This window comes from Pinus tabuliformis, chromosome J (assembly GCF_031772625.1).
Source record: "Pinus tabuliformis cultivar Carrire ecotype Pingquan chromosome J, CPIR1, whole genome shotgun sequence".
Lineage (NCBI taxonomy): Eukaryota > Viridiplantae > Streptophyta > Pinopsida > Pinales > Pinaceae > Pinus > Pinus tabuliformis.
The window spans coordinates 451,447,371-451,459,236 of NC_142295.1; the positions used below are offsets into that span (position 1 = coordinate 451,447,371).

At 39.8% G+C, this 11,866-nt stretch overlaps 1 protein-coding gene across 2 annotated transcripts in view; it reads right to left on the reverse strand.

The window, feature by feature from the left end:
• The window catches only part of LOC149227767 (uncharacterized), a 104,330-nt gene extending 92,687 nt beyond the window's left edge, over positions 1–11,643 (reverse strand). The window contains exon 1 of one of the 2 annotated variants that reach the window (XM_089377920.1): positions 11,005–11,643. In XM_089377920.1, the coding sequence (XP_089234046.1) occupies positions 11,005–11,379 (375 nt within the window). In that variant the 5' untranslated portion in view covers positions 11,380–11,643. The remainder of the gene's footprint in view (positions 1–11,004) is intronic. The other variant, XM_089377921.1, reaches the window with a different exon arrangement.
• Positions 11,644–11,866: the final 223 nt, after the last annotated feature.

Below are 11,866 nucleotides of genomic sequence, written 5' to 3' on the forward strand. Positions count from 1 at the left end.
GGCAAGATCACCTGCTGCATCCCGAGTAGCACGGACCCATCGTGGAAGTTGAGGATCCTGAGAAGGTGGGGGAGGATTATCATCCTCGCTTTCATCATTTGAAGAAGAAATGTTTTCAAAAGTAGAAGAGATAGGAAGAGGTGGCACATCCGCCGGACTAGGCTCGCAGGCCGATTTATTTTCATCAAACTTTACATCTCTTCTAATGATAACATTTTTGGACTTAAATGGAATAAGTCTATAACCTTTTACATCTTCAGAATATCCAACAAAAGTACATTTCTCACTCTTAGGTTCTAAAGCTTTATGCTTTTCATCTGGAATATGGGCCCATGCTTCACTTCCAAACACACGAAAGTGACTTACATCTGGTTTAATGGAACTCCAAGCTTCTTCTGGAGTGATATTCTCTAGAACCTTAGTAGGAGTGCGATTGATTATATAATTTGCACAATTAATTGCTTCGGCCCAAAAACTAAGACTGAGTCCTTTAGATTGCAGCATACAATTAGCCATTTCCTTTAAGGTGTGATTTTTCCTTTCAGCTACACCATTTTGTTGTGGAGTGTATGGAACAGTATGTTGCATTTGAATTCCATTTTCGGTGCAAAAGTTGATGAATGTGTTTTTAACATATTCTCCACCATTATCAGTTCTTAGCTTCAGAATTTGATGTCCAGATTGTTTTTCTACAAAGGCTTTGAAGGCCAAAAAGGTGTTAAATACTTCGCTCTTGAGTTTTAAGAAGTATACCCAAGTGCGTCTGGAGAAATCATCAATGAAAGTTAAGAAGTACTTGCAGCCAGAGAATGAAGCAACAGGAAGAGGACCACATAAATCACTGTGCACAAGCTGTAAAGGGGCTAAGGCGTGCCAAGAGGCACGTTTGTCAAAACTGTCCCGATGATGTTTTCCGAGTACACATCCGGAACAAACACCATCTCTGCAAGATACCATAGGAAGACCTGTCACCATATTTTCTTTACATAGATGCTGAAGGGAGCGATAGTTTAAGTGACCAAATCGCTCATGCCAAAGTTTGCTCACTTCATCATTATGAGCAATAAATACTGAGGGAAGATTTGATGACCCAAAGTTGTGAAACTTATACAACCTTTTGGAATCATCAGCAAGACCAGTAGCTAGAATCTGTTTAGGATCTTTTAGATCCTTGATTACAACATCATGAGGTGAAAATTCAACAATTTTACCTTCACCTGAATGAGTTATCTGATAGACAGATAGAAGGTTGCAGGATAAGGTTGGAACACATAATACATCATTAAACTGACCATTGTCTAGATGAACAGTTCCAGTCCCTACAACATTAAGAGATCTATCATCACCAACATATATATTTTTGGTGTTACAATCATTTAAAGAAGAAAACATGGCTTGGTTTTTGGCCATGTGACAAGAGGCTCCAGAATCAATGAGCCACTCATGAGAATGAGAAAAAGAAGAAGATACATTTAATGCATAACCAGACTGAGATGATTGACAATGACATGCAGAAAGTGCCATTCCGGAAGTTGAAGTTGAAGTAGGCTCCACATGGATGTTATGTTTTTTCATTGCGGCTTCCAAGGCTTCCATCTTCTTAAAGCATTTAGACTCTAAGTGGCCATCTCGATTACAAAAGTTACAATGTCTATCAGTCTTCTTCCATTTGCTTTTATTGGTCTTATCATTTTGCTGAAATGATCTTTCATTTTGAGGCTGAGATGGTTTAAGACCATTCTTTGGAGGATATGACTTCTTAGGATTCTTTGAATTTGGTTGCTGCTGGGCGGCTAACGCTTTCGTGGAAGAGTTTCCAAGATTAAGAAGACCAAGGTGTAAGAGTTTTTCTTGTTCTCTTATTAAGGAATCACAAAAGGAGTCAAAGGAAGGGGCCTTGTAGTCTTTTCCTTGACAAATGAAAGCTTCCCTTGTAGAATGGAAAGTGGAAACAAATACAGAGTAGGCTGATCCCAACTTAGTAAGGATGGAATAAATAAGGTTACCATCTTCTTTCTTAACTTTAACACCTTCCAAGAGATATCTAAGGGTCTTGAATTTGGACAAGAAATCTTCAATGCAAGAAAAATTATTAGGATCCAAAGTAAGCAGCTCATTTTCAAGTTGATGGGCTCTAATTTCATTTTTAATCCCAAAAACTTTAGCAAGTTTTTCTAATGCTTCATGAGGAGTCTCAAGGTCTGCAATGTGGAATCTAAGATCAGGAGAAATAGACATCCCTATCAAACCACGTGCTTGATCTTGTCTATTTTCCCATTTTGCAACCTTGTCTTCATCTTTTGGTTTCTTCTCTTGGTCTGTGGCTATTCTGAAGAGACCTTTACTTCTAAGTAAATCTTCCATGTAGGCTACCCATTGGAAGTAGTTAGTGCTGTCAAGAATGACTTGGCATGGACTTTCCATTTTTTTTAAAAACTGAAGCTAAAGATGCTGAAAGTAAGTGTTCCAATGGATAGATCTCGAAAAAATAGGCGGTTTTAAAAAAAACGGCTCTGAAAAAGGCTTCCGGATGAAGAAGTTATGGCTTTTTGAAAAAAAATTGTTGAAGTTGCCGGCAAAGTGCGCGAATGTGCGGGAATGAAAAAATCCGCCCCCACAAAATGGAGACTTGAACCCAAGACCTCTACTCTCTTAAAATAGCTTTGAACCAATTGATCTATACAAAAAATTTGAGAGAGAGAGAGGGGGGGGGGCCTTGGTTTGCGTGCTTGCCTTGAGAAAGCTCTTTTTCCCTACAAAACACAAAACACAAAACCCAACACGAATATGCAAAGAAAAACGAACCTTGCGGCTCGAAGTTAGCTTTAGCCAAAAAACTAGAAATTTAAAAAAAAAAATCTCAAAGTTAGCTTTAGCCGAAAAACTAAATATTTTTCTCAATGTTTCTGATTTTCCTAGATCACACTAAGGTGCAGGGAAAAGAGCATACGCATGAGAAAAATCCTTCCTTTCTGTTTCTGATTTGCCCAGATCGCACAGAGTCGCAGGGCAAAGAGCATACGCAGAAATGAAGGGTATAGATCCGGTTAAAAAAAAAGGGCTAAATAAACCGAAACCGAAATAAGCAGAGAGAAAATAACAGTAAACTGCAAAAAAAAAACAATGTATACCTCCCGATCTGAAAAATGACGCAGCTAGGGCTACCGGAAACCTTTTCGCGTGAAACGAAGGGGGTTCCTCACTGGAACAGATGCTCCGAACGCAACAGAGCAGTCCTCTCGGCCCGAAAGCAGTCAGAAACAGCAGATCTAGGAAACGACAGCCGCATGCAGATCTACCGGCTTCAGATTTGGATCACCAACGGACGCGGCCCTCAAATTGCTCTGATACCATGTAGGAATTTACAGGGTAAGTTCCTCAGAAAGAACACCAAAAGGACACCGCTCACAACCAGATCTCAAATCAATACACCAGTATTTTTGACGTGGTTAAAACCCTCAAAGTGCAAGGAGGGAAACAGTCCACGGCCTGTCCCAACGTGGGTACTACAGGCAATTTATTAATCAAAGAATGAAAATTTACATAAGCTTCTCTCATGCACGGATTACTCGAACAATGACCCTCCATGCGCTTGAAATAGAACTCATGGACCAATCGGGTGTCAAGCCACGGATCAAGTGTCAGTAATACCGAGGTGAGAGTGAACCGTCGGATCACTACATATCGTGACCGTCGGATTGTAAGTTACAAAATGTACAACGGTAAAGAAACACACTTTACTAACTCTAACCTAACTCTATACTAGACCAAGTTGAACTTAACTATATCCTATGTGTCGGAATATCCTAACAGCCCTCTGCAAGAAATGATGTTGCTGGAAGTGGCCCCAATCCGTCAATTGGAACTCCCCAAATTCTGTTAATAATCCTCCACGGCACACCACCAAACTCCAACTATAAGGAAAGGATATCAATTTGTCCCACAAGATTGCGCAAGCTTCCCAAAGAAACCCATGCACTACAAAAAAAGAGGCACGACACTCACAATTTTCCCCTACTTCTCGTATGCCCAAACTCCACCAAGACTCTAGCTTCAGATGGTAAATGAAACCCAAAATTCTCACTCCACAAACCCCTCTGAAGTTGGCCCAAATGATCAAGTAAACTCCCTGTCTTTGTGCCCCAGAAATGCGCATTGTTGTCCAAAATTGCTAAAGATGAGACTCTATAGAAGCCCTGAGGTGGACTCCTCCGATTTCCATCTAGGGAGACACTCGAAGTTCTCCGAAACCAGCTTAGATTCCACCTGGTACCCTTGTGCTGAATAGCACTCCAAACCCTTGCGCTAAGCAGCTTACAAGAGGTCAATTTCAAAGTTCAAATGGCGAAGATGATTTGGTGTAACACTTTTCTGCCCTTATATACCTCATAGGCCAATTTGACCCCCTGGGTGGCCCCCATCTCCTCATGTGAATCGACCCCCTCCTAGTGATGTGACTTGTTTGCTACGTGGTCCACAACTTAAGTGCCCATCTTCAACATGGGACACACTTATTATTCATCTTCAAAGTAGAATATGCCAAAAAGTGTTAATATACCAAAAATGATCCCTACACCATTTAACCCCCTTTTACCCAATGGACCAAGTGGGCTAAAGGCTAACTCCATAGTAGCTCACAAAATAGGGGATATCACATAGTTGTAGGTCACTTGCATGTTCTCAAGTCATTGCATGGTATGTAGCAGGTGGCTTTAGTTACAAGACACTCTTGCTAGCCACCAAACTCACGAGAGTGGCTAAAGGTACGCCTGACTTTGTAAATTACATAAATAACCTATCATATCAAAATATGTAGAAGGAAAAGAAAAAAACAAACATGCTTTTACACTCAAGATTCAATCAACAGATTTGGGCTAAGGGACAACAACAAATTGCCACTCAACATTAGAAACAATGAAAAAATAATATAAAAGTCACTTCTTCTAGCTTTGGAGATCAAAGAAATTCAATTAAAGGAAAAGAGAGTACGTGATGTGCAACTTTAACAAAACTTCCATTTTGCGCTAATCATTATAATCTATTAAGGAGGATGAGTGAATGGGAGGGAGGAGGAGAGGCACTTGCCCCACACTCACCCATGCAGCACAAAGCCTAAAAATACACCCACAAGAACCTCTCCAAAAACCCAAAAAGGGTTTAGCACGGTGCCTGGTAGTGTGAATTTTCCCCAATTGGTGTGAATGGCCCAATAAACTGCCTACACGACCCTCTACAAGAAATGATGTTGTTGGAAGTGGCTCCAATCCGTCAACTAGAACTCCCCAAATTCTGCACGGCACACCCCCAAACTCCAACTCGAAGGAAAGACTATCAATTCGTCCCACAAGACTGTGTAGGCTTCCCAAAGAGACCCACGCATTACCAGAAAGAGAGGCACGACCCTCACAATTTTCCCCTACTCCCTGTATGCCCAAACTCCACCAAAACTCCAATGTCGGATGGTAGATGAAACCCAAAATTCTCACTCCACAAACCCCTCTAAAGTTGGCCCAAATGATCAAGTAAACTCCCTGTCTCTACACCCCAAAATGCGCATTGTTTTCCAAAATTGCGGAAGACGAAATTCTATAGAAGCCCTGAGTTGGACTCCTCCAATTTCCAGCTAGGTAGACACTTGAAGTTCTCTGAAACTGACTTAGATTTCACCTAGAACCCTTGTGCTACGCAACACTCCAAACACTTATGCTAAGCATCTTACAAGAGGTCATTTTCTAAGTTCAAATGACCAACATGATTTGGTGTGACCTTTTTCTGCACTTATATACCTCATGGGCCAATTTGACCCCCTTGGTGGCCCCCATCTCCTCATGTGAGTTGACGCCCTCCTACTAATGCAACTTGTTTGCTATGTGGTGTGGTCCACAACTTAAGTGACCATCTTCAACATGAGACCCACTTATTATTCATATCCCCTAAGTATAATATGCCAAAAAGTGATCCCTACACCATTTAACACCCTTTTTGCCCAAGGGACCATGCGAGCTAAAGGCTAACTCCATAGTAGCTCCCAAAATAGAGGATATCACCTGTGTTGCACGGGTACCCGCACCCGGGGGTAGGGTTCTCGAACCTGTCCCGGGTTCCCGCACCCAAGTCCCGGATTCGGGGACGGGTTCTTCTCAGACGCACCCAAACGAACCGGGTTCTTCAAAAAAAAAATTGGGTTCTTAGCCTTTGACGGGTTCTTGGGTTCTTGGGTTCTTCGGGTGCTTGGGTTCTTGGGTTCTTCGGGTTCTTCGGGTTCTTCAGGTTGGGTTCTTGGGTTCTTCGGGTTCTTCAGGTTGGGTTCTTGGGTTCTTCGGGTTCTTTGGGTTCTTCATTAAAAATTAATGGGTTCTTCAATATGGCTTCACTATGTCATGTTTCATGATAATATGTGTGTCCTCTAGGTTTGTTGGATTTAGTCCAAATTAATACTTCTTGTGACAATCAATTTAGGATCATTTTGTTGGTGGGGAAGGCATGATATTTGTTGTATAGGACAACTCAGACTAAAATTGAATTCCTTCCATTTTTGGATTTGTTGTCATTTGAGGCAAACTTTTGTTGACTCATTTTCACTATTTGTCCTGCTAGTTTCTTGATTACAGCACAGCGCTCATGTGGTCTGCCATGCTCAAGCACATGCTGCAATATAACAAGACACAAGAAAGACCAAGACATTGACCAGATTAAGAAAATACTTGTGAAAGTTTGAACAATTCCAAATTCTAACTTTTGTGTACTAAGAATATTGAAAGCAGGTCTAAACAAGACAGCTATCAAAAATAAACAGGGTATGTGTTTAAAATAGCCTGTCTGTGGATGGTTTATCATCGTATCTGAATAAGCCCAACAAATTTCCTTCTTTTTATGTATACCACATATTAATAAATTTGAAACCTGCTCCAGTTCTCTTTCTCTAAAAAATCTTTGCATAACTTGGAAACCTTGCTCCAGTTCTTTTTCTTCAACAAACATAACAAGGTTGACAAAGTGGAATCCACAGTACAATTTCTATAAAAAGGTGAGCAAGAAATTTCCATAAAAAGCTAAGTAAGAAATTTCAATATGATTATTATATTCCACATTTCTAGGTGAAAACCACGTATTAGTTTTAACATCGGCATTTCAATGCAAAAATTTACTACTACAATACATTTTCAATAAAAGGCGATGAAGTTGAAGGTGCCCTAAAGAATTGACTTGGGTTGCACAATATTGCAGCTCAATTTGCTTGTTCTCTGTCATCAGTCAAATGAAGTGGCAATGCACTTCCACGTGTTTGTTACAATCATGAAACATAGGGTTCTTTGCCAATTAAGTACACCATGATTGTCATAGTGGAGTGTTGTAGAATCAGCTTGTGATATTTGCAGATCAACAATTATCTCCTCACAAGCTACACTAATTGTCGCTCTATACCCTCATTCAATGGAGGGAAAAGACATTGCATGCGGCCTTTGACTCAGCCATGAAACTGCACCTGTACCAACCATAAAACTATATACCATGAAGGGGATTTCCTGTCATCCTTCTATTATATGAATCTTTCTACTATAGAAAAGCATGCATGCTTCTAGAGTCTATGAGATTATGATATTTTTATTATTTTTCCCTTGAGTTTGTGTCATGGAATCATGGATCAGAGTCAAAATCTCAAGGTTTTTTGCATTTTTGGAATCAAAGCTGCCTCCAATTGAGGAATTTGCTACTCGTCTTACCAGGTGCGGTCAGATTGTCATAATCGTCAAGGATTTAGGCCAGAATCGAGGAAGCAATGTCACTTGGGATACCAGTTAAGGAGAACTCTAAAATTTCACAAAGATAACCATTATTTCCTGTGTTGCAAGGGTACCATTTCAATGTCAATGTTGAATGTTTAATGTGCATGTTTAAATGATTATCATTAAAGTTTTCTTGTTTAAAGTTGAAAAAATATACAAATTCAAATTTCATATATATTATTAATTATAAATTTATAATTTATAAAATATAATTATTAAAATTTAATATTATTATATTACCCGACGAACCCACACACCCTGTTTCCAAAAATGCCGTCCCTGTCCCCGCACCCACGTTTCTTGGCAACATAGGATATCACATAGTTGCAGATCACCTGCAAGCTCTCAATTCATTGCATGGTATGTAGGAGGTGGCTTTAGTTGCAAGACACTCTTCCTAGCCACCAAACTCACGAGAGTGGCAAAAGGTACGCCTGACTTTGTAAATTGCATAAATAACCTATCATATCAAAATATGTGAAAGGAAAAGAGAAAAACAAACATGCTTTTACACTCAAGATTCAATCAACCGATTTGGGCTAAGGAGCAACAACGGATTGCCACTCAACATTGGCAACAATGAAAAAACGATATAAAGTCACTTCTTCTAGCTTTGGAGATCAAAAAAAATCAATTAAAGGAAAAGAGAGTTCGTGATGTGCAACTTTAACAAAACTTCCAGTTTGTGCTCATCATTATAACTTATAATCTATCAAGGAGGATGAGTGAATGGGAGTTTGTGTTGATCATTATAAATTATAAGCTATCAAGGAGGATGAGTGAATGGGAGGGAGGAGGAGAGGCACTTGCCCCCCACTCACCCATGCAGCGCTCCCCCTGCCTCAAAAATGCATAGGATTTCACCAGCATGGTTGGAACGGCAAGTTCACTGCAAGAAAGAGAAAGGAGTTTGCTTTGAGGCTAAGGGGCAAAGCCAAATGTCTCTAGCACAACACACACTTTTTTTTGCAGTAAAAGGAGTATGACAATGACAGTCTTCATCAACAAGAATTGTCTTTAGGTGGAAGCATATCAATTACATGCTCTCAAGTCATGGTATTGTCTATCGCTGCTTGCAGGTGGCTTTAGTTGCAAACCAGCTCCACTCAAGGGGCAAAAGGTTGAGGCAGACATACGAAGAATCACTTGTAATTTGCTGATATCTGGGTTATGTTGTCCATTTTTCCTAATGTAGTGTTGAATGTGAGCATGCAGACAATAGGTCGAGGCCGAATTAAAGGAAAACTCTTGATATTTGGTCTTCATCAACAAGAATTGTCTTCAGGCGGTAGCAGATCAACCACATGCTCTCAAATCATGCCATTGTATATCACATGTGGCTTTAGTAGTGAGCCAGTCCCACTGGATACCAGCCCCACTAGAGCGACAAAAGGTTGCGGCAGACATACAGAGAATCTCCTGTGATTTGGTGATATCTGGGTTGTGTTGTCCATTTTTCCCAATGTAGTATTGAACATGAGCATGCAAACAAAAGGTCAAGCAGACTGACAGAGAAACTCTTTAGATTTGCTGATATCTCAGTTATGCTGCCCATTTTTCCCATGTAGCATTGAACATGAGCATGCACATGGATGCCAGCTTGCCAGCAGACAGAAGATCAGTTTTTCACAATCAGAAGCACATCTTCTTTGTGGGGCATAGCTGCTAAAACTTCCATGATTTTCATAACTATGGCCATGGACATAGTTTTGCTCCCCAACACGCTTTTGTGGCCTTTTGGCAGGGTGATAATAGGGTTTCAGGCTCAGTGGCTAGCCACCTGTGAGTCAAGTTATGGATATCTGCAGTTGATTGCTTGGCCTTAGCTTCCACATTTAGCAGCCAGGTTCATGCTGTCTCCTTGCATGACACCCTGTGTTTTTGCAGGGGAGAGATTCATTTGGTCTGTTAGTAACAGTTTTTGAGTCCATGTTTCTCCTTCGCATGTTTTGTAAAGGGAAATTTTGAGGTAATATGACTTATTAGTTTCAGTTGTTTTATTTGCATTGGGCCCATGAGCTACACAATGGTGGGCCTGTTTTTCTGCTCATATTTTTTTGTAATGTGCTCCTTAATCTGTACATGTACCTTAATGTCTTCTAAGTTCTTAATAGATATAAATTGCCCAAGGGGTTAGCTCAAGCATTGTTGTCAATGTCACTTGGCATTTGGCTAGTTCAATGCAGACAGGTGCCCAGTTCATATTAAGATCAGAGAAACTAGGGATACTATCCACAAACTGTGGGTCAGCATCTCTTGGATTTCCCTGTGCAGTTTTCCTTGGAAAAAAAAGAAGCTTAAATTCATGGGTAAGCCTCCTTTGCATTTCCCTGTGACGTTTTCATTGGAGAAAAAAAATGAACGGCATATTTTACAGAAAAATTAAAACTAAAACATCATATAACAAAGAAATCTCACATTGCAATAGGTCCAGACAAAAACTGTAGAATATTTTAGCACAGCTTCAATAAGTTTGACAAATAGGCTTAAATAAAATAGTTCAGCTGCTTATAGATCATGCCCTGTTTGTAAACGAAACAGTTCTTAGGAAAGACTGAACTGCCAATTGCTTCATTAGTTGAAATTTTAGATAGCATCCTGGAAAGACTGGCAAGATATCTGATGATGTATTTTGTCCTAAACAAAACCATGTTTTTACTTATTCTCAAAGTGACTCTGACTTTGATTTTAGAATATTTGAGGGGCTCACTTTACTTTCTACTTTCTAACATTTTTCGAGCAAGCTGATTACTACTTAGTGAAAACACGTACACAAGGTCGCAGATTGAATCTATATGTACAGTGTCCTATTAGTTTTTTGCGTTTGATCAGAATATGTGCAAGATATTTGTCAAAAAACTAGTTTCGGAGTTGAAGGTGTGAATATTGCGTTCAAAACTCAAGCAGTTGGGTTGGATTAAAAAAAAAAGAAACGAGGGTGAACACTCAAAGAATAAAAGCACATGACTTCGTAGGTTTGACAGCTCTAAAGAGAAGAGTCAAATGTAAACCCCGAACTAGACTCTTGATTCTGCTCCCTATCCTACCACTTTCGAAGGCTTGGTGAAGGCTACCCAGTGGGGAATCTGGGAAGGGAGTACTGTGAATAGTGTGTAACTTTGCCGATGAATCTATTTCAAAATTCCCCAATTTTGAATATATAGAGAAACTTCATCCAAGGAAGATTATGAAATTGCAGAATACGAAATAAACTTACGCATTGGGTCTCTGAAATAAATGAAGACAGTGTTTTGGAAAGCCCGCGCTTGCTCAAATATTTAGCCACTATTTCAATCAACTCGGTTTCTTCACCGCCTGGATTTGAATCATTTTCAGCGCTATTGACAGACATCTTCTTCTCCTTTTTCTTTTTCTTCGAAGATTCGTCGCAGACGTCTGCATTTTCTTGGAGTGCAGCTGAATCCTTGGATTTTCTTTTCTTCTTCTTGGACTCCCCCTCCGCATGAACATCTGTATCTACAACATTGATGGAAGGTGCCAGTGCAGCTGAATCCTTGGATTTTCTTTTCTTCTTCTTGGACTCCCCCTCCGCATGAACATCTGTATCTACAACATTGATGGAAGGTGCCATCAATCACAGATATCGTTATTCTTCAGATCTGCAATGCAGAGACTGTGAAAGGGTTCGCTGTCCACTGTACTATGCTACCAATGCTCCGTCTATTAATATTGACGCTTTTTGGGGATACCAAGCTTGGAATTATGTATTTCTAGGGTTTCAACACACTCTGAGTCCACAGTCCCGTTCTTCCACTTGGATCCAGGGTTTAAGGGTTTTAGTAGGGTGTAGCCTAAAGGGATGGAGAGGCTTTGAATTTTAGTGGTTGTAGGATTGAGGTCATTTTTTTTCACTCCCAAAGCTCTCCCTAGAGCATGGATAATATGAGATAGAGTCATCAATGGTTCGTTAGTGAAATCTTAATGCAAGATTATTCAGATTTTAATTTTTATTTTTATTATTATAGTGATATATGATTTTAATGTTGGGATTATATTATATATATATATAATATAATATAATCTTTTTATAAAATGAGTTTTAAAAGAATAAAAATATA